General features: G+C 42.1%; 1 protein-coding gene across 2 annotated transcripts in view; it reads left to right on the top strand.

Moving 5' to 3' along the window:
* The first annotated feature begins 23,353 nt into the window (after positions 1-23,353).
* The window catches only part of GLIS3 (GLIS family zinc finger 3), a 171,695-nt gene continuing 171,174 nt past the window's right edge, over positions 23,354-23,874 (top strand). For both annotated transcript variants that reach the window (XM_086769925.1, XM_086769926.1), the window contains exon 1: positions 23,354-23,738. In XM_086769925.1, the coding sequence (XP_086626051.1) occupies positions 23,354-23,738 (385 nt within the window). The remainder of the gene's footprint in view (positions 23,739-23,874) is intronic.

The following is a 23,874-nucleotide window of genomic DNA, read 5'->3' as shown; positions in this document are numbered from 1 at the left end:
TAAATCAGCTTTGCAAATACAGTTCCTGAATAACAAGCCTATGAGGTTTTTTTTTTTTATCCTTTCTTATATTTTACACTGGTGACATCTTGTGGTAAGCCAACTCACAGTGAAGAGCATCTGTTGGTTTTGCTGTCCTTGCTGTGCAGAGACGTGCTTATTGCTGTCAGATGGAGTTCTGCAATTGATAAAAGTGCAGTGTGTAACTTCACACTGGTGAGATACTGCATATTTTAACAAAATTAAACTAGAGTAAAATTGATTTAGGTCACTGTCAAGAAAAAGACCCAGCTAAGTGTTGCAGTGTGCTTTTTTCATTACGTATGTCAAGTTTCAGATCTTTCTGTTGTCTGTGAATCCTCATAGCTAATTTCTGGCATCTGTATGAGACCCTACAGTCTTCTCCATGCTTTTTTAAAATCCCAGAGTAAACAACAGGGAAATGCCTGTGTTTAGTGGAAAACTAGAACCTCAGATTTGTCTATTCCGTAGATTGGAGTTTATTCGTCCTTCAGGCTGGATTCTCTAGTTATAGTATAAAAGCTGCGTAAAAGAAAAGTACTACTAATGTAGAAACTGCTAAGATCTTGTACTTGTTATGTTCCTGGACAGAAAGCTTGTCAGCATTTTAGTATAAACATACTAACATGGACCATGTGATTGCTGATAGATTTGTGTAGATCGCTATGTTTTGGCTAGGAGATAACCAAAAGATTATCTCCTTTCAATTATCAGCTGAACACTGATGGCATCACCTCAGCACCACATTCATTCAGCTCCCATCTAGTCAATAGGAACTGCATGTGGTTTGGAAGGCAGCTGAGTTAGTCAGCTGTCTGGCAGCTTGTGGCGCTTCAAATGCTTGTAGACATCTGAAGTTACTACTGCTGTTCTGCTAGAATTTTTTCAGATTGCTAGGAAATGCCACCAAAACAATTTCAAGGGAAACATCACTTGATGTGGGGGATGACTAACTGAGTTTTGCATCTTTACATCCTCAGTCTAAGGAAAAACTTTTTGTCCTTCTGGTTCCCAGTTAATTATTAAGTAGACAGCAGTTACTGGGAAAAATACATTTTCTCTGCCTGTTATACTGCTAAATGTCCTTTGGCTTGTTATAGCTCTATGTTAATTAAGTGTCAAAAGAAATGTCATACTTTAGCCACAGAAAGAAAGGAGGAAAAAAAAAATCTAACCAGGTATAGTTGTAAGTAGTGTGTACCAGAAAGTTCATGATTTACGTCTGGAAAGCTGAAGACTTATTGATGAAGACGACTGGTTAATTAAACTACGGATTGTATGGAGAAGTATTCATGTGACTGGCAGACCACAGGGACTGCAAGTGTAACAGTTCTAAGCCTCCTCTCTTGTGTGTGAACTGGCTATAATACAATGACTTGGATATTTTGTCCTCCCCAAAGTTACAGTGCAAGTCCAATGTTAAACCAAAACTATCAGCATTAGTGCAGTACAAAGAGATCAGCTGATGAAGCCTGTAAAAAAAAATCTGACAGGTTTTTATGCCCTTTTAAACCAAAATACATTATCCTGATCACTAATAAGGAAGGATGTGTCACTATAAAGTGAGTGAGTAGGCCAAATTGTCACGTGAAATAAATTTCTGTCTGCCTAGCATGGTCACAGTGACATGGATAGCTTTATCTGGCCCTTGCAGGAAATGTGGTTGAGGTTTTTGTTGTTGTTCTAGTCAATTTTCCCTGTCAGGGCTAGGAATGGAAACAGTAGTAAAGTACAGCTCCCAGGAGTGCTGGCCAAGGAAACTTGACCCTGTGAGTTGCTTAATACAAGGGCAAACAATGTGTTTTGAGAGTTGTTTTAATTAAGAGCCCCACAGATGCATTATGCTTAGCAATACATGAAATGTAATGCCTGCAACAGCAGTGTAGTCTTGGGTTTCAGTTAGGTGCTGAAATTTTAATGAGGAGGACTCTGGAGATTCCCCTACAGAGTTACAGCCCAAGCGCGCAGGGCAGAACCAATGCAAGTGATCAGTGTTGGCGGCAATAGCAGGCTGCACTGGTACCAGTAGCATTATAATGCTAAAGAAATCATCAGTGCATCTAGGGCTGAAATACTTTAGAATTATTAGTAGGAGAACATATAATATACTAAAACAATATGATAAGGGAGCACCTCAGTCTACTCTGGGAACACCAGGAGGATTAAGATACACATGTCCACAAAAGCTTTTGGATGACCACAAGGAAAAAAATGTTTGAAAAGTCAAGGATTCCATAACTTAGAGTTTGTGCACAGAATGATAAATGTCTCAACTGCCAATATTTTGAACAATCTGATCTAGGTCTGATAGCAGAAGTAAATTACAAAGTAACCTCTCAGAGATGCTTATCTAAAATTGTAGCCATGTTGGAAGCAATGGCAAAATCATCTGATAGAGGTTGCTCACTGGCATAATTCCACTCCCTCATATAGCACTTGAAATTGGTTAAAAAGCTTTACCCTGGTTACTACTGGTACTTCACCACTCTAGAGACATTTTCAAGAAGACCTTTAGGTAATTTATCACCCTGTGAGGCTTAAGTTTGAAAAAGAAATGGCAGTTATTGTAATTTATTTTATCAAGATATATAACTTGATTGGCCCTATAAATCACACAGAATCACAGAATGACTTAGGTTGGATGGAGGTCATTCAACGCTCTGCTCAGGCAGGGCCACCTAGAGCTGGTTGCCCAGGACCATGTCCAAATGGCTTTTGAAGATCTCTAATATGGGAGACTCTACAACCTCTCTGGGCAACCTGTGCCAGGGCTCAGTCACCCTTATGAGAAAAAAAAAGTGTTTCCTGATGTTCAGAGGGCACCTCCTGTGTTCCAGGCTGTGCCCATTGCCTTGGTCAAGCTCATTAAAAGCTGATAGAGCTTCCTTGGGACCCCTTCCTTGGGACCACACTCTTGTGGCTCCCTTTACCCCCTCCTTACCTGACAGCAGCTCTCCAAAGCTGGAGAGCTGAAGCTCTTCAAAGATGTAACACTGAGAACAATAAATATTACAGAGTCCACAACCTCTCTGTTCCAGAGTGTTTGACCACACTTGTGGTCAAAAACACCTTATTTCTAGTCTGAACTTCCCATGCTCCAGCTTGTGCCTCTTGCTTTTCACCTATTCATGTGCACTTCTGAAAAGAGTTTGACTCTGCCTTCTCTATATGCTTCCATGAGGAAGTTGAAGGTCAAAGAAAGCATAGCCCCATGATGAACACAAGTGACAAACTGGTAATAATGGATAAGAAGAAGGCTGAGGCACTCAACAACTTCTTTGCCTCAATGTTCACTGGCAACTTCTCTTCCCACACCTCTCAAGTGGATGGACTGCAAGATGGGGACTAGGGGAGCAAAGTCCCTCCCACTGCAAGAGAAGATCAGGTTTGTGACCACCTGAGGAATCTGGACATACCTAAGTCCATGGGACCTGTTGAGATGCATCCCAGAGTCCTGAGGGAATTGGCTGATGTAGTTGCCAAGCCACTCTCCATGATATTTGAAAAGTATGGCAGGCAGGTGAAGTCCCTGCTGACTGGAAAAAGGGGAAACATTGCATCCATTTTTACAAAGGGTAGAAAGGAGCATCCTGGGAATTACTGACCTGTCAGCCTCACCTCTGTGCCTGGGAAGATTATGGAACAGATCCTCCTAGAAGCTATGCTGAAGCACTTGGAGGACAGGGAGGTGATTTGAGACAGCCAACATGGCTCCATCAGGGGCAAGTTCTGCCTGACCATCCTCATGGCCTTCTATGATAGAGTGACTACATCAGTGGACAAGGGAAGAGCTAGAAATGTTGTCTACCTGGTCTTCTGTAAGGCCTTTGACACAGTCCTCTACAACATCCTTCTCTTTAAATTGGAGAGAGATGGATTTGATAAGTGGACTGTTCAGTGGATGAGGAATTAGTTGGATGGTTTCATCCGGAGGGCTGAATGTCCAGATGGAGATCAATGACAAGTGGTATCCCTCAGGGGTCCATATTGGGACCAGTACTGTTTAATATCTTCATGAATGACATAGACAGTGGGTTCAAGTGCACCCTCAGCAAGTTTGCAGATGACACCAAGCTGAGTGGTGCGGTTGACACATCTGAGGGATGGGATGCCATCCGGAGGGACCTGGACAGGCTTCAGAAGTAGACCTATGTGAACCTCAAGAGGTTCAACAAGGGCAAGTGCATGGTCCTGCACATGGGTCAAGGCAACTCTCTGTATTAATATAGGCTAGGGGATGAAGGGATTGAGAGAAGCCCTGTCAAGAAGGACTTGAGGGTACTGATGGATGAAAAGCTGGACATGAATCAGCAATGTGCTCATGCAGCCCAGAAAGCCAATCATATTCTGAGCTGTATCAGAAGAAATGTGGTCACCAGGTTGAGGGAGAGGATTCTGCCCATCTATTCTGCTCCTGTGAGACCCCATCTGGAGTACCGCGTCCAGCTCTGGAGCCCCCAATATAAGAAGGACATGGACCAGTTGGAGTGAATCAAGCACAGCTACAGAACTTGCAGCGCAGTTACTAAAGCAATAATCCCAATAGGCAGCCTGAATTGAATGTTGTGTGGCTGGTGCTTGTATCTCCTTGTGATAGCTGAGCTACAGCCTGGTTACTGGGAGATCTCTGCATGCTGTAAACCTTGAAACCTAGCAAAACAGGTGGTTTCAGAGAAGTTATTCTTCAGAAGCCTTACTGTAGTTGCAACTGGTAGTTACATGTCTAAAGGCTCCAGGGAGCAGTGGGGAGGTCTCTACTGAGCTGTCGTAGCAGACTTATCAGGCACTTGGGGTATCATGGGCTGAAGGTCAGCAGTTTCTTATCCTGACCTAGGTAGGCTGAAGATCTCCACCGTGATCAGGCTGGAGAAGCTGCTACTGTGTCCAACATAATTATGACTTCCCAAAAGTGAGCCTGGAGCATGAATGGACCCTGTCTCAGGTCTGTCCTACAGAGGTCACTGCAAACCCACTTCTGAGACAACCGGAATGCTGTTTCGCAACACCACTACGGGAACACTGAATGCAGACTGAAGGCTCTTTGTCTGTAAACAGTATTTATGCCTCGCGCCTGTTTGCTCAGTGACAAACAAAAATGTAATGTATTTTTCACAGACAGATTCCATGTAACTGTGAGAGCAAGACATTAGCAAACATTGTGTTTTGATTTAACTTCTCTGAGCCAGGAAAGAAAACATAAGGACTCCAGGTCATTCTGCTTCTAAAAGATGGACCCTGAACTCTAAGTTAGAATGAAACTCACACAGTCTTGAATTTCTGACTTTCTCCTACCTTAAGCTGATCTGCAGTTTCAAAGATGTCTGTGACATTGTTTCTATCATTTTTGGTGAAAGATTTTTATTGTTTGACAATACTTGAGTGGTGAAATAAAGTGTTTCAAATTAGAAAAAATGGTAATGATTCCTTTGAAAAACCAGTTTCAACGTTTGCATTGAACCTAAGATTGCATTTTAGCAAAAATTCTGTCAGCTGTTAGCCCTCACTTAACAGCAATGTGATTACAGTTAATAATGGGTTTATTTTTCAGATGAGCGTTTCAGTGTTTATCTGCAGTGTTAGAGTGCAAGGGCTGACACTGTTTTAGCAATAGTGTTTCTATGTCACTGAAATAAGCTTTAGGAAAAAAGCCCAGTTCATGCTTCTGTCTGCATCTCACGCTAGGGTTTTTAAAATTTATACTAAAGGAGTACCTACAGGCTCAAAGTCAGATTAGGGCCTTATGGTGTTCGATTTAGCACCTTTTTCATTCATGAGCTGACGAAGCCCCAGCTTTGGCTCTGATGGGGTTCTGCAGCCAGTGCTTGGAAAGCCTGTGTGAACTCATGCATGATTCCCAAACATAAGTCCTGGGATTAGAGCTTCTCTATGTCTCAGGGTGACCCTGGTCAAACTCTAGACATAGTAAGATATATTCCTGCCTTAAGGAGCCTACAGTCTAGATAGGCAAATTAAGCCATAGCAATGTGATTTCCCTGGGGGGATGTGAGGCATATACATCTCAAAGGCTTGCTCAAGAATAGTCAGAAAATGTATAGCTGACCCCTTGGACATTTGTGCTTCCTTCTACAAGTGACTTCTTTTTTGATTCTGGCCCTCTAAAACTGCCACAGACCGAAATCTGGGATGAAATTCAGGCCTTCTCTTACATAAGGTAAAATGATGTCTGGGACCTGAGTTGTGCAGTTCATCCACTTGAGGGAAGGGATGGCATCCAGAGGAACCTTGACAGGCTTGAGGAATGGGCCCATGTGAATTTCATGAAGGTCAAGTGCAAGGCCTTGCAGCAGGGTCGGGGAAATCCCCAATTATCAATACAGTGTGCGGCATGAAGGGATTGAGAGAAGCCCTGTAGGGAAGGACTTCGGGAAAGAGGTGGGTGAAAAATTGGACATGACCGAGCAGTGTGTGCTTGCAGCCCAGAAAGTCAACTGTATCCCAGGCTACATCAAAAGCCTGGTCAAGGGCGGTGATTCTGCCCCTCTGCTCTACTATTGTGAGACCCCACCTGGAGTACTGCATCCAGCTCTGGAGCCTCTAACATAAGAAGGACATGGACTTGTTGGATCAAGTCCAGAGGAGGGCCACAAAGATGATGAGAGGGCTGGAGCACCTCTCCTGTGAGGACAGGCTGAGAGAGTTGGGGCTGTTCAACCTGGAGAAGAGGAGACTCTGGGGAGACTTTACTGTGGTCTTTCAATATATACAAGAGCCTTATCAGAAAAACAGAAAGAGACATTTTACCAAGGCCTGTAGAGATAGGACAAAGGGCAATGGTTTTACACTGAAAAAGGTAGAATTAGATGGGACATAGGGAAGAAATTTTTTATTATAAGAGTGGTGAGATGTTGGAACAGGTGGCCCAGAGAAGTTGTGGATGCGCTGTCATTAGAAGCGTCCAAGGTCAGGTTTCACAACTTGATCTAGTGAAAGATGTCCCTGTCCATGGCAGGGGCATTGGACTACAGGATCTTTAAAGGTCCCTTTCAACCAAAACCATCCCATGATTTTATTATTCTAACTATAAACCCCGCTGGTTGTTGATGTAGAGTATAGAAAAATACTGAATGTATAGTAAAATGCAGAATCTTGAAAAAAGATACTCGAACATAGCCACTTTGTAATAACAAAAGGTGACTCCAGAGTCTGTCATGCCTCAATATCAGCCAAAAATAAATCGACATGTGTTATTAGAGCTATCAGCATCTTCTGTTGTCCATACAGTAAAGGGTGTATAGTAAGAAGCAGATTAATCTCAGAGTGAAGCTGTGTTATAACAGCTGCTCTATCTTGAGCTGAATAATGATAGGAACCTAAGAAATCACCTAAAGATCTTCTTATGCCATGTAACAGAAATGATCTTAGGAGCCATGATTACAGTTGAAGACAGAGCTGGCTGGGTTTTTTTTCCATGTGGTTTATATTACTAATTTATTAGCTGTAATTTAAAAAAGATTCACCAATGAACTTTAATAGTTGGCCAGCTTCCAAAATACCTCATCCAAAGAGAGAAAGAAGATTAAATTTTCATTCTATTAAGCCCTGAGGTGGTGCGGTCTTTGAAGGCACAGATTTTCAGGAGCTCCAGTACGACCTGAGTTAAAAAACGTGATACCAAGCTCTCAGTAAATAAGATGCAGTGCCTCTTTCTCATGTTTGGGTGCCTTTTTCTTACTTTCTTTCCTTCCCAATAATATCAGGGCCTGTAGGACAGTCCTGAGTGGGTAAATATATTCCATGGAGTGAGGAACCCCAAACAGCACAAATATTCCTGGCACAAAGGAGAGACGCTGGCTGAAGAGATATACAGCAGTTTTCCCTCTCTCAGCCACTACGAAATCAAGTGGAGAAGCACCTATGAATGTAATCATGGCAGAGCAAGGAAAATCAATGAGCATCTACCTGAGATGTAAGGTTTAAGTAAACAAATGCATATGCTCTGAAAAATCATTAGCAGGAGGAAAGCCCTTCAGTTCACCCATGCTTTTTAGGCTCCATTTCTTTTTGTACTTTCTTTCTTTTATAGCATTTCTACCTTGTGAGGCGCAGAAAATAATGGCTGCAATTCAGCCATTTAAAACTTGGTTAATTTTAAATATTTTTTATTTTTTCTATTGCAGTCTAAACCAATTCAATTACTTTTTCAGGTCTCAGAAATATTTCCCTGTAATACTAACATGCAGTGCTGTGAAAATTCCAGAAAAAAAAAGACCATATGAGCAATGCAATGCAACAAAAATGTTCATAAGTATTGCTAGTTGTAACTGACATGCATTTTTTTTTTTTAATTTTAATGGGTACTGGCTTGCATTAGACATTGATATGATTGCCATTGATTGGATTCTTGAGTGTGTATATATGTCTATATACTTGTACATATATTCTCTCTAGAGATGTGGTACCTTTTCTTGAAAAAAAAAAAAAAAAGCTTCTGCCAAAGCTCTTGGGTGCTAATAAGAAAGAAAAAGGTGACACAATGGCTTTTAAAGACTATTAGTGTTTAATTTTCCTATTTTCTCTGCGGTAGAGTTTTTTTTTTTTCACAACAGTTTATGTATCCCTAGACTATGCAACATTGTAAGCTGTCAGAGTTGTCAGAAAAAAATCCCATTTTAGCACATATTACACTTTGCATCTAACCCAGAAACAACAGGGAGTCTCAATTCAGCTGCGCAAGAAATAATTTACACGAGTTTCTTAAAGTCAGGACTCTGTCTTCATTTTAAGTGTAACTGGAAACCTGGAAAAGGAAAGGTAGGAGATCTCATTAAGTATCACACCACACCTCCAGGGAGCCTGGAAGATTTTTCTCCTAAAGCTAAAGTTTGCCAGATTTGTTTCTTTAATCCCTGTATTACAGAATTTTTCCAACAATGTCATTTTTCCAAGTCAACTCCATCTTAAATCGATGAATGCCAGAGGTTTTTATGGAAATGCAAACCCCTTCAGTTAGAGAGCACAGAAAATTAGTAACTTATGCTTTGAATTAAAAGATTTTAAAAGGGAGCTTTACATGTCCTTACAGAATAAATTAAATACATTAAAAAGCAGCATATCAAGAGGATAAGAATATGTTTTTAGCATTGTGGAGAAAATGGATAGGAATGTACCTAAATCACCTATGCTTATGGATTTGTACTGTCAGGCTAACAGAGGTTAGTGAAGTGCATGGGCATATCAGAGAGTAGAATTTTGTGTAGTATAAGAAATAACAAGTAAAAATGCAGCAGGAAGAATTCAGAAGATGAAGTGACTAAGATGAATTTTCAAGTTCATTGCATGAGCGTTTGGTTTCATGCTGTTGCCTAGAAATCTTGGGAAGTACTTTGCACCATGGCCTCTCAGGGTTATAGCCTCAACATAGGTGTAGAAATGTGAAAACAAAAACTAAAATAGTGAGATCAAATCTGCAACATTTGCTGTATTGCAAATGTGCTGAACTACAGTCAAGCTATAAACCTGTGAGACTGGAAAAAGTACAGAATTTTGAGAGAATGTGTTTACAAAAGTTTCTTCTACTTTTGAAATTATTATGAAAGAAGACACTTGTCTGATTTCAATATTTCTGCAAGAACTATGTTTCTGCAGTTCTGCAGTGCAGAATACTACAGAGTTAAATTAAAAATACACCAAATTTACTGATGTCACACTCAGTAAGCCATAGCTTACTAATAAATGTAGGTGCACTTGTGGATTTTTTATCACTTCTGAGACACATCATATCCCTATCAAGAGTGGAGCATGTGACCTGTTTTCACTCTTTCCTGTTTAAGGTCCTTTTAAAAATAATAAAGCAGTATAATAGGGAATTAGCAAAAGCTACATGTTGTTTGTGCAATGTACAGTATTGCAGCTTAGAATATAAAGCTCAAATGGAATTAAGTAAAGATTGTAGTACTAGATCACCATGTCTGGTTTTATACCCATTTTACAAACGGATAAAAAGAGAGAAATTGTTAGTGTTTCTTTACACACAAACAAGGCAAGACCCAGGATCTGAGCTTCTAATCTACTGTATCCCTGTACTTCAAGATTCTTATAATCATAGAGCCAATTAAATGTGAAGATATGTGTATACAGTCATATGAACAGGGCTGGGAATATGAGCGTGTACTGTTGTGAGAATTAAGTCAGGAAAGTCAGTATTTTGACACTAAGCTAGCATGTAGACATCTTTCTTATTTCTAACATATGTCTAAACACAAACTTCTGAGACTACTATGTGGCCAGCCCTATATCTGGACCTTGATTTAACTTCAGTAAAGACTATAGGAGTCTTCATCTGAACCCAAGTAGGGAAATACTCTTTTAGGAAGTATATTCAACTATGCAGAAGCAGAAGACAGCAGAGAAACACTCTGACAGTGAAATACATGATCCTAGAAAAAAGTTAGACTTCTAATCTATCAGAATGAACTGCATGTAAAATTAAACACAAAAAGGGTAGCATCAAATTATTCACATGTTATTTTTAAATTCCACATCTTCCCATGTTGGACACATATTAAACAACAAAAATAAGGGAGTCTGGATGATTTTCTTAAAGACATAGTAGAAAGCACAAAACCCTTTTACTTGGGTTTTAGTATTGATTGGACAAGCCTGAGAAAGAATATTTATTTATAATGAGGATAACCTCTCCCTGCCCCTAAAACACCACCAATTCTAATTTTACAACTTTTAAACTTTTTGTTTACCAGATTGGATGACATAGCATCACTAATTGTCATGATCTACATGGGGCACACATCTTCCTCTCCTACTGTATTTAAACACACGAAAGGTGACCAGTCACCTCAAATCAAGTTTACTGAAGTGACAGTCCACTCTTGTTCTCACTTCTATGGCTTGGGACAAAACCCATGCTACATGGGCACAGTCAGACTGGACATATCTTAGACAGTATGAAAGGAGCAGAAGAACAATCTCCTGCTGAACCTGCTGAGTCAGCAAGTAGACTTCTGAACATTTGGGGCTAACTCTAGCAGTCAGTGTGCCTTTTCCCAAAGACGACATGGAATTTAGAAAAGGATTTGGGGAAGGCACATCCATTAAGCTATTGCTGTTGCGTGTATAGTATTGCCATGGGAAACCTATTACCTGGAAAGAGGCAACAGATCTCTCTCCATGAGTAGCCATGCATGTGGGTGTTTGTTGTAGTTCAGCCCCGATTTGGACCAGACTACGCAGGTTTGGGGTGAATCATTCAACATCTGATTTATTAAGGACCTACTTTTTAATGTGCTTTCCACCAGTATTTTCTGAACAACATTAGTTCCTTGGGTGGAAATCCTAGGGTACTACAGTGATGAAAGCTAACTACACACATGTAGGTATCTATTACAGGGTATGAGGTATACTTCAACATTAAAAATCAGCGTTGAAGTGAGTAGGTAAAGAAACAAGAATAGCATAAAAATTGCAGTGGTACGTGCATGCCACAGAAGTGATTAATAAAATGCTTACTCTCCCAAACAGAAAAGTGAGTTTCAACATTGCACTTATCAGCTGTTCAATCTTAAATTGCTGCAGCCTACAAAAGAAATCATTATTAATATCAGAAGATCTTGCTGTAGCACAAACAAACAGTAGGTAGCATTTTCTTCTAAGGTTTCTAGGTGGACTGTGGGAAATGTCCTTCTTTGCTTCTTACTTCACCCTCAATTAGTGTCCTACCTATAATGCTATTTCTAGCAGTGTCAGTCATCAGTAGATACTAGGGGACGGAATGGATGTCATGCCAGCTCTTGACACTGAAATCCCTTATGCTTTCTGAATGGCAATTAGGCATGTTTGGTTTACTACAATTTGGTCCACATCAAACTCAATTTGACTTCAAATTCTGTTCAAACATGAAGACTGAGTTTCCCAAACAAATGTGGTCCCTCGGTTCTCTTCACCTATTTGTTGATGTGTGTGATGTTCACACCTTGTGACCTGAACCCCAGTGTATGAAATACTTAGTGAAAAGTGTCAGTTAACTATCGATATCTGACTATGTTAACTAAACTGCATTGCTGCTATTAAGTCTTTTCCCTGATTAAATTTTTATGAGGGTTGGAAAATTTATTCCATTCATCAGTCTCACTTCCAGCTTCTTCAGATACATTGTAGGAACCTAGAACTCCCCTCCAATTACTTTTCACCTAATAATTTTAGTGTCTGACCTTAAACAGTTAGATAGTATCACCACATGCTGTTATACAAAGTGACTGCATTCTTCCAAAACAGTTCTGCACATATGTTCGTACTATATATAATTGGGCTACATTTTAGTTATATGAATAATTTTTACCAGCACCAATTTTGTCTTTGTAAGAACACTGGAGACTCAGATTGTTTCTTTGAGGAGAAAAGTAGAATGTATATATATTTAAATATTTATTCCACGAACAGCTTTCTCTTCACCTGCCAGCTTACATTTAAAAATGTGAATGGAACAGTCTTTAGACATCTCTTCACCTCACAGTGCAGGGTGAGTTGCTGGAGCTGCCAGGAGAAAATTGTTGTAAGGGTCTCCAGATGCTGTTAGGAGCTTTGGAAATCTTAGCAATAGGCTCTTCATAGCGTTAGTGTATTGCAAAGGGGAGAAGAAATATGTTGTCTTGTCTCCTGTGTAGCAAGTAAATCCCACTACAAAAGCATTCTTTATGAAAGACAGATATAGAAATGGGAAACAGAATTACATGTGTCATGATGGTGTCAGACATCCTCCTTGGTCTCACATGAGGAGCAGGTAAATGCAACCTGTGACCTGTGATTGGAAAGAGGAAGAAAAACGACTTGGCCCCAGAACTCACTCCCACAACACCTGATATGTTGCTCCAGACCTCTGATCTCCAGATCCCACCTGCTCTGCTGCACCTTCATACTAAACAGAAAGAGATATCAGCTCTGAGACGCTGGACCATGGATGGTGGGAAACAGAGCACGCTTGCAGAGCTCCTTCTTGCCAGGGAGTCAGTCTAAGCTGAGACGGGGGAGGTGCAAGACCTGCTTTTGCAGCTAAACCAGGAAAACCCAATTCTATGATATTTGAATATATTAATGTCAGTACAAGATGCCTGTTATACATCACATTAGCCAAGATGCAATTCAGTGATTAATTTTTTTTTTGTCATGTCACTGTAAGTACCAAAAATATTGTTCTCAGTTACACAGTAACTATTAAAATATAATATATATTAAATGGAAGATCTGAGGAAAAATTAAAGAATTAGACCAAAATTGTTAGTTAGCAAGGTGTTTTTTAATCAGGTGCCACAAAAACATCTTTAAAAGCTTCTGCCTATCTGTTTGCATCTGAGATGTGAATATTCAAACTTAGGTTTATTCTAGTCAGTATGTCTAAGACACAAAGAGGCAAACCCTTCTAGTTCCGTTAGTTTTCCCAAACCAAGCATTGTTGTATTCTAGCTACTCTCTTGGATTCTCTTTATTTTCAAAGGTGATCTTGTCCTCCAGTTAAACTGACTGCTACTGTTTCCAAGGTACTGGGGTCCAAAACAATTTTGCAGTTTTGCACCAGAAATGCAACAAAATTAATTTGTCTTTTAATCCTTCTACCTAGTTTTCTCTCCTAAGAACTTGGTACTGCTGCTGCTGGTATACAGAAGAGAGAGATCAGGAAAACCAAAACCAGCTGTATCCTCAGGTTGTCACGTTCCTTGTTCTCTGTTCCCTCTGCTACAATGGGTTTCCTCTGGCCCCTGAAGGAAATATTTGACTTTCCATAAATTACACTTCACTGCCCAGAGAGTCATTCCCTTACTCAAAAAGCCCTCCAAAAATACCACTAAACAAAACAAATAATCTCCTTTTCATGCAGTTTCTCCCCCCACATTGAATGAGCTCTTTTCAGACATCTTTAGCCTCCCACTGTCTCCTTTCAGGGTTCACCCAGAAAGTCAGTCTTTCTCTTGGACAACGGAGATGAGGATTTATATGAGCAGGTGTCTTTTCCAGCATGCCTGGTAGTAACACTCTTGCAATCAGAATGCAGCCAGAATCAGGCTAGAAAGACACTGGAGTGGAACTGTTGGAGACTGTGTTATTCCAATACAGCCTATGAGGACCAGAGGGACACAAAAAAAGAAGAAAAAGAGCACTTTTTTTTTTCTTTAAAAAGTGTTTGGAAAAATGCTTCTGTGTTTGACAGTTTGTAAATGGAAGGCTTAATTTAATGGCTCACTGTTCAGTCACATAGCATGTAACTATACATTTCCTCAAGAGGTAACTAAAATATGTTACTGAATTAAGAAAATTTAAGTGGGACTCATGTGACACAAAACAATTCTTACTCTCAGGTCTTCACTGGGTGACAGAACAAGTTCACAGACGTTGCTGTGGATTCTGCCACAGTGAACTTCAAAGTATCCTTTTCTGAATCCATTGCCTCTATTTAATACATGCTTTTAGCTAGAGGGGAGAAAACTTGCAATAGAGAATAACAAGTTTAATGTAATAATGAACAATAGTTTTCTGAAGGACTAAGGCAGAGCCTTTTCATCATCAAGATGGATGCTTTATGTGCAGAATGACTACAGGCTCATACTGATGGGTATGAACACGAAGTGGTGTACGACAGTTACCCACTTAATGTTACCCACTAAAAAAACTTTGGATGTACTCACTTTTAATATATTTATTAGTCTTATCTGGTTTATTTTGCATAAACTTCTCTTGCTTCTTCAAAACATCAAAAATTAAGGATGATCTTTAGATGTGAGTTGCAGTGTCTAATGTTAACTTTGGTAGTCAGATCTTCATGGTCTTCTTTGCTCCCTGATCAAGATACTTCTCAGCGAGCTTCAACCATGACAGCAAAAACTCTTATCCTGTGTGTAAAGGCTGCCTTTATCTTGTGTTTTAGATCATGTGTGTCTCAAGGTGGTACATTGCTAGGATCCATCACTTTTTTCAGTTGAATAACTGAGGTAATTTGCTTCCCGTAGATTAGAATGACTCAATAAATAAAACAGATTTTTTAAATGGGTGTCAGATTTGGTTTCTGACAACATCGTCACTGTTTATTTAATTAACTTAAAGCCATTTCATTGTTTAATTAGTTGCTTTGGTAGATTTGAATTACAATGAACATTTTGACAATTTCCTTTTTTTTTAATGAGCCATTTTTATTGGCTAAACCTGTATTACTCATTTGCACTGCGAGTCTAGCACTATCATCAGAGTGGCTACCATGTCAGTCCAGGGATAACCCTTGAATTTTTTAGCAATGAATCCCAATTAAAATATCATTGCATAGAAAATTCTGGCATATGGTACCAATAAAGAGACAGTAAATAAGACAGATATTTTAACTCATTGGGCTAGCAAGTAAATTCTGTGCTTTCACATGGTAAAGACTCTTTCTTCAGTTATCAGTTCTTTTAATAAACATTTTAAATTAAGGCACAGATTACAAATACTTTTATTTAAAATATGCTATATATAGTAATTTTATTTAGAAGTGACTCACTGCCTAATCATCCATACACTTAGAAACAAAAAGACTGGAAAGCAATGAAAGCAACGTAACCGTACAAGAAAGCGTGAAGCCTCAACTTCTCCACTATGTTTTCTGGGTTTGTAAAGAACACACAATGTTGTCTTATCAACTTCACGGTCACATTAATTTGATGTAATATGAATGAATGGCAAAGGAGTTTAAGCTCAGAGGAGCTTATTCAGCTAAGGAGATCAAGGCTGGCCTTGACGAGCACAGTGATCTGGGCACACCATGATGCATCCCCCCAGCTCAACCCTCCTCCTAACAACTCTTGCAGCACAGCAGGGACATGGGCTTCCTTGGAAGAAGCAATCACGACAGCCATAGTGCCACTCTCATTCTTGGAGAACTGGGATAAACATATTTTCTAAGTGCTGGGCTGATCTTGTGTTTCATGAAGGGCCCTAAGCCTGCTGCACTCTTTGGGTGCCCACGCAGGCAGGTGGGCTCTGCTGCTGGGACAGTTCTCTGCTGACAGAGCGCTCTGCCGAGAGTTCTGTGCGTTCATGCCCATGAAAGTAACAGGGCAATTTGCTGCTGTCTGAGCCTGGTTTTTCAGCTCCTTACCTTCATCTCATTTACACTCTCAGTTCCCCGGGTTAAAGCACAGACGAAGAAAACTGACCCGAACTTGAACAGCCAACGTATTTCAATTAACTGGGCCGTGCCCTTCAGGTGTAGGAGACTCCTCCTGAGCAATGGGTACCTTTCGGGTACCTTTGGGCTGCAAGTGTTTCTGCATGAGGCTGATCATCAGCCTAGGGGCTAGACGTCCCCATGTCTTCCTGGGTGAGGAAGACAGGGTCCCCCCTGCAACCGCCCCCAGCCTCCGGGCAACCCTCCCGCCTCCCCCACCTCCTCCATGTGCATATGTGCTCCCCCCAGCTCCCCCGCAGGCATCTTCCAGCCCCTACACTGCCACTCCATCAAGCCCCCCTCCACCGCCTGCGCAACCCCCACTCCCCTCGGCCTCTGCAAAGCCGTCCCCCCACGCAAGCCCCCCCCGCCCCCCGGGCCCCCAGCCCCACAGGAGCCCGATGGGGCAGGCTAGCAGCGGGACCTCCCGCCTCCCTCGGCGAGTAAGGGCAGCTCTGCGGGGACAGGCGGCTCCGGCTGCGGCGGGGAACCCCGCGCAGCTGCGGGGGCCAGCCCGCAGCCCCGTCCGGCCGCGGCAAGGGTTAACGGCGGGGCCAGTGGGCACATGACAGCCGCGGGGCACGGCACGGCCCGGCGCGGCCCGGTGGGGCTCTTCGCGGGGCTGTCCGCGGCCGGCGGTGGGGGGGGGACGCGGGAGGTGAGTGCTGCGGCAGCTCCGCGCCCCGTCCCGCCGGCCCGGGTTGGGGGAGGACGGTGAGGAGAGGGGTGGCTCGGCCGCTCCGCTGCTCCGCCGCCGTCAGCTGCCCCTCGCCCCCCGCAGCTGCCGGCCCGAGCGCGGAGAGGGTGAGTCGGCAGCTGCCGGCCTCGGAGCGGGGAGGCGGAGGGGCGGGGTGGGAAGGAGGGGGGGGCGGGAAGGAAAAGCAAAACAAACCCTGTGGCGGTGAAGTCGCTTGGCGGTTACTCACCTCGCCGGCAAAGCCCAGCCGCGGAGATGAGGAGGCAGCGCCGTCTGGGAGGACGGGACAGACACCCGCCCAGGAGATCGGTCACCTCGCCGGTGAATAAGCGAAGATAGGTACCCGCCGGAGGAGGCTGCGGAGCGGGGAGCCTGCCCGTCGCCCGCCCGTCCGGCGGCGGGAGCGCGGAGCAGCGCGGAGGGGCTGGCGGCGCGGACGGGGAGCCCGGGGTCGGGCGGGGGTGCCGGCCAGAGCGATGCGCGGCCCTTGGGGCAGCCCCGCGGGGACCCTTGGCCCCGACGCCATACAGCGTCTTGCCCGGGGCTTGTCGTCATCCGAGCAGTGTCCCCATGGGCACGAAACCCAGACACGTCCTGCCGAGGGAGGTGACAGCTCTGCCTCATCCGCACATGTGTGTGGCCGATAATTCCAGCCTCTTGAACTTAATCGACTTGAAGTGCATGGCTTTCAGCTGCGTCCTCCTCTCCCGAGGCCCTGGTTAGGTTTTGGCCCTGCTGGTGCTTTAGCGGTGCGGTCTGGGGGGTGAGCAGTGGGTGCGACACGGGTGGTGGTGGGTATCTCCCCCAGGGCGATCTGCCCGGCAGCCTGCGGTGATTGCCCGCACGGCCCCAAAAGCCACAGTGAGGGCACCAGAGCAGGACAGGTGCTCCTGGCCCTGCGACTCTGCATTGCCACTGGCTTGCGTGGGGACACCGTTGGTGGTTTCCCATCTCCTGCTTGCGCTGAAGCTCTCAGTGTTGCTGACGCTGCAATGTTAGCAGTTGTGGCTGCACTCCTGGAAAGTCCAAAGTCATTACAGGCAAAGCTAGCAAGGGCAACAGTGTGAGGAAAAGGTGCAAGAGCCAGGGTTTGCAGGAGCCGTTGGTTCCTGGGGAAGGATGCTGCAGTTGTTGACAGCATGTTAGAAAGCGTACCTCCAACTCTGGTACTCGATGCTGCCAGATTTGTATGGAGTTTTTCAAGCAGCTTGTCTGAAGCTTGTAGCTACCCCTAATGAGAATAACGTTGCTCCTGGAAAGCTCGTGTGTTTCTGATAGAGAAACCCCTTGCAGTAGTGCAGCTCTGACACTTACGGTCCTAAGAGAGAAAAAGCTTAGGAGATCTTAATTACCATAATAAAAACTTGAGAAGGCTTTTCTGGCAGAATAGTAAAAATGCTTGGTCCTGGCCACACTAGGATATACATCATCCTGTCCACTGATAACGGCTGCCCTTTTGATGGCAGTTGCAGTGGTATCGGTGATTGTGCTCTGCTCTGTGTTTGTACAGTCCCTCGCACAAAGGCATTCCTTTCTGTGACTAATCTTCCTAGGAATTATAGTGATGCAAGTAATAAGTAATTAGTATATTTCATTATGCTAGCTCTGAGAAGCTCAATCATGTTAGGGAGCTGGTTGTCTCACAGTGCTGTAGAGGACCTTATTTAGCTTTCATTTGCCTTGCTTGTTGATGTTGTATCAAGAAGGCATTCTGCTGATGTTCAAGAACTAGAAACTCTCAGATTGTGTGACTGTTTTCTGATTTTCCTTGGCTAACCACCTGGGCCTAAAAAACAATGTGATGTTATCAGAATACTGCAGTTTGGAATGAAGCCCCCTGTGGTAGTGCAAGAGTACAATTGTTAAGAAATGGATACAAATGACCAAAACAGTGCATACTAACGTGAGGTATTTATTATTCTCAGCAGTGCATGACTTCTGAGATGCTGGCTGGCATGGAGGGTGGGGAAGAGATTCTCTATAAATTGACTGGAAAGCTTATTTTGTAGTTTCAGTTTTGAAGCTACATCGTCTTCCTTTATTGCAGCTGTGGTTCTTAATGTACGTATTGTTCCAAGCCTAATTTCAAGCTCTCAGATATTTTTTATTTTCCTAGTTAAATCTCTGTGTGGTTTTCCTTTCCAAGAAGAATTTATTACCGTGCTTTGGTCTGTGAGCTATAGCCAGATAACTGTCCAGAAGCTGTAATTCCAGTACTTCTTATGTGTGTGTGCACTTTTTAGAAAATCAGTTGTTAAGTTGGTGACTTAGACCTATGTTAAGATATGTCCTTGTCACAAGCAGCTGTGAGTCACAAAAACCTCAGGAGCCTCTAAGGCCCCATTTCTGTAGACACTAAGTGGTTAGTGAGGCTGAGGTGAGGCATCCCTATTGCTTTTGGTGGCTGTTCTTTCCCCCTTCTCCATCCCAGTCCTTGAGTCCACCCAGATTGACTCATCAGGGGTACGATGTCAGGGGAGACAGTGACTTCTGAGTGTTTCACCATGGTCCCACTGACAGGTGATGCTCCAGGCACCATGGCCATGAAAGGTCCAGGGAGAGCAGAGCTTAAAGGGGAGGTAGCCCCTTTGGGTGGCCTTGTGGTAGCTCTGGTAGGAAGTAAATGTTTTCCTGGAATTGTGCCGAGGAGGCTGTGGAGGGGAGCACAGAGGAAGGCTTAGCTGTCCCTGGCCATGGCAGGGGTGAGGGAAGGCACTCATGGTCTTGGAGTGCAGAGTCCCAAGGGAGTGGGTTATGGTTCCTGTTTGCCTTCTGCAGTGTGTGGTAGCTGTTGCAGAGGTGAGGTGACTCCAGTGGAAGAACAGCATGGAGGGACTGTTCGGTGTGTTGTCTTTCAGTCTTCTCCTTTGGTGTGGGATAGAGCTTGCTGGCTACTGGATAGTGCCAGTGTCTGATACCTACTTTCGTGAAAGTGTCTCCTGAGCTGGATTTATTACAGTTCCTTTAAACTGCAGTGGAGTAATTCAGCTTTTATTGAAGTTGAAATGTCTCTCACCTCTTATTTCAGTGGGTGAAGCAGTAAGCCAATGCTGATTACTTTTCAAAACTGCACTGTAAGAGCAGACTACACGACATCCTGTGCTGCAGGCACAGATTTGTGAATTCTTTTTTTGGTTTGTTTTCTGAAGGATTAGTGTTCAGATTTTCCAGGGGTTCAGCTTGAATTTAAATTTTACTACATGGCTTTCTGAAAGTGAATTTATGAATCATTGTTATGGATTTTGAGTAATTATGTTGTCATTATTGACAGATGCAGAGTCATAGACCTCTGAGTAATGTCAACTTAAAAAAATGAGACTTTAGAAGCAGTGGACATAACTGTATTTCCTTTAACATCTGTGGGAGCATGAAAAGGTCACTACAATATCTCACTGATGGACAGAAATACTTCATTAAAAAAGGTGGCAAGTAGAAGAAAACAGTTTGTCAACACAGCCATGCGGCGTCAGGATAGTATTCTTTTCTGCATTTTTTTTTTGTGTGTGTGTTTTGACTTACAACATTAAGCTTCAGTCCTATTCAGGATTTCTAAGCTTATTTCTAAATGCACTGTTGTATTTGGTGCTGTATTCCTACAATTTCCCAGATCACTTTGGTTAGAAATTTATCATGTCTTTTTGCTATTACAGGTATCTATAATTGGGAGCTACTTATGGATCTGCTGCAAAAGTCAGTTAGACTTCTAGAATATAATTAATGTAAAATTGGCATTTAGTTAGTTACGTATGCTTTAATGCACCTCTAGGTAATACATTGTTTTGGTTTGAATCAGTTTGGCCACTCTGACTGTGATATGAGAAGGTCCTGACATCATAAACAAATCTAATTAATGAAAAGCCACTCATGGACAAGTAAATAATATTGAAAATACCAGAAAATAATAATTTTTTAAATGGGGAAAGTTACGCTCTCCAAGGTGCTTTAATATTCTAAAGAGAGGAAGCACTGATTTGCATGTTAATGTAGTGCTTTATGTTTTCACAATGGAATCAGGAAGGAGACTAGAGGAAGAAAATGTAGAGAAATTACTTAACTTGTTTCTGCTTTTATAAAAAAGGTTGTTTTGTTTGTACTTTCAGGTCATTCAGTTCAAATACAGTTTACTAGCATGAGGAAAGAAATTACAAGCCCAGGGACCTTTCTTCAAGTGTAAAAAACACCAGCAGTAGCCAATGATAAAACTGAGACAACAATAGCGTAGAGCACTATTACTTGTAAGACATAGTATTACTGGAGAAGAATAGCAAAGGATGCCAGCCTACTAACAACACAAGTTGTATACCGACAGGGATTTTACAGGGCTGGTAGGTCTGTATAAGCTCTGCAGAAATATTCTTCTGTTGATTAAACGGAGGGTGCTTTCATTGAGTAAAGCTAATGCATTTGTCATGTATAATCTTTTCTTGTATTAGTACTTTGCTAACTTAGCTAAAATTGCAGTCAAGAATTACAGACAGGAATGATTTTTATTTGTAGCCAATTTATAGCGACATGGTGTATAGCCTTGCCAGCAAAACAACTGCCTTTGTTTCTATGTCTTTTTCGAAGGATCTAGTCACCTGTGTTAGGGCAAGGTACGTTCTGCTTTTAAAACAGACTCTGAGAATTTAAGAACATTCAGCTCTCCCTGTCCTCAGTTGAATTGCAGAGAGTGATTTATGCCTCAGCCAGGCATGAAAATAAATAATGTTGCTTTTAATTGGTGTGCCTTACAGTTTTATTCCCATAATATAAAAATGTAACAATGAAAAATAGTGTGTTGAATAAATCTTTTATGACCATTTAAGTGTGGTTAGGGCATATCTCTCTTATTAATGTCAGCAGGGATTTAGCTCTTGCCTTTGAAGATAATATGCTTAGGCCTTTCATTATTAGTGAGTTTTAACTGGAGAGTGTGTGTGAATATCTATGCATATATGTTTATACAAGCACTTAGATAGCTTTTACTCTACTTGAGAAGTGTGCTATGAATGCAAAATAAATAGAGATGTTTTGGTTTGGGTTTTTTTGACAGTTCACAGAGAAAATTGAGACACTGCAGAATCATAGTACGCAAAGGGTTAAGTATGAAGGTTTTACATGAGATTCAGTCATGAATATACTGGTTATAATCTTATTGGCTTCAGTGGTGAAAATCTCGTGTACTGAAGGTAAAAGTTACAGTTCAGTGTTTGGCTGCAGCAAGATCTTAATACTTAATTAAAACCTTAATGTGTACAGGAATGAAAAGCATAATTGAAGCCACACTTCAGTTTTATTTCTGTCAACTTAATTTGTTTGTCTGAACAAGTTAATTAGGCACTGAGTTTGCTATTGAACAAACTACTTAAACAAGTGCTTAATGTTAAACATATGAACCTAGTGATGAAAGTTGGGCATGTGCTGTTCAGCTGAGCTAGGGCTGAAATTGCCCCATCTGTACAATGTCTTAGCCCAGTGATTTACACTGATAAGTGCAGCTTTTGCCTACAAATCTTTTTTTTTTTTTTTTATGTCAGGAAATGTTTAGATCTAGTTGATTCTGCCTTGGGGTAAGTTGTGGCTGAAGATGATCTCTCAAACTCCTTGCTAGTCTTTGTCTTCTAAGATTTACATAACAGGAAAACATAAGTGGCGAAAAGTTAGAGTTCAAAAATTATTGGTATAATTTGAAAGATGTCCTTGAAAATTTGCTACTGTATGACTACATTTAAATTATGGCATATCTGTAGGCTTACAATAAGCATCTACTGAAGAAGTGATTGCAGTTATGTTCATGAATACTTCTGTGCGTGGTTTCTGTCCATACTTATCTATTGTGAAGTGCTGCAGAGTTTGAAGTACCATAGAGGCATTTCTGTGTTTTTGCTGTTCCCTCTTCATTTTGTTGTATGCGCATCCTTCAGAATGTGAAATGGTATCTCTTTCCTGTTTTGTCTGTATCTGCATAGTGCTGGCCTACTGTGTATGCCTTTCAGCACCATTTTTGTTCATAGACCGAGGAGACAGCAGAAAAAGGGTTGATAGCTGTGTTAATCCTCATGACAACTCCCTGTCAGAGAGTCTTTTCACTCCTGGGTGCCTTCGTGATCTCGGTCAGCGTTCACTTAATTTCATTAATTTCATGGCTGGTTTAGCTAATGTGAAGGCAGCTGACCTTCTTGCAAACTTCAGCTTTTGAATAGGAAGGTTTTCTCCGTGTTAAAGCTCCAAGTCGTTGCTTGGCTTTGTTCTTTCTTCCTGACAGACCATATAGTGCTTGTACTTTGTTTCTTGTAAGCTGTAATGTGACAAAGTTAACAGCCATGTGAAGTCCTCTTTCATGTATTATTTACTACAACATCAATTATTTCTATTTATGCATTTTTTTAAACAGGCATAATATGCAATGGATTACTTACTGACTTTGGACTGATATCAGTCATAGCTGTGGGTCTGTAAAAACACACTTTGATTACATTAACTTCTTAAAAATGAATGGGAGGTCATGCAGTATGAGCCATCGGACAACAGGTTTTCCTCATGGACCTAGGATGATCAGTGGACAGCAAATCCCACCTATCAGAGTTCATGCAGGAACACCCTGCCTCTCTTCAAATGGCAGCACTCCAAGTCCAGCTATTGGAAACTTGTCTGCCAGCCTACACTTAAAGATGCCCCTTGGAGGAGAGGTAGTTCCTCAGAGCAACATCATTGACAGTACTGCTCACCTTCCTGCTCTAAGTCCCAGGAAACAAGTGGTTACCAATGGGAAGCCTTTATTACAAGTCCCACAGCCCCCAGGACTGCCCGCCCCACAGTCTTTAAAGCCAAAACAGCAAGAATTTGAAAATACTTTCTCCCCATGCACAGGTGAAGGTAAGACTCCTTTTTCTATTGCTATTAGTAACAGCATTTCTTTTCCCATATCACATACCCAGATGGTATTGGTTTTAGTAGATGGAATCCAGTCTCTTCTTTACCACTCTTTTACTAGAAAGGAAGAGATACTGAA

The sequence above is a fragment of the Chlamydotis macqueenii genome, chromosome Z (genome assembly GCF_036417535.1).
Source record: "Chlamydotis macqueenii isolate bChlMac1 chromosome Z, bChlMac1.mat, whole genome shotgun sequence".
NCBI lineage: Eukaryota > Metazoa > Chordata > Aves > Otidiformes > Otididae > Chlamydotis > Chlamydotis macqueenii.
The sequence above is the reverse complement of the archived record's forward strand: the minus strand, read 5'-3'. Positions and strand labels throughout refer to the sequence as shown.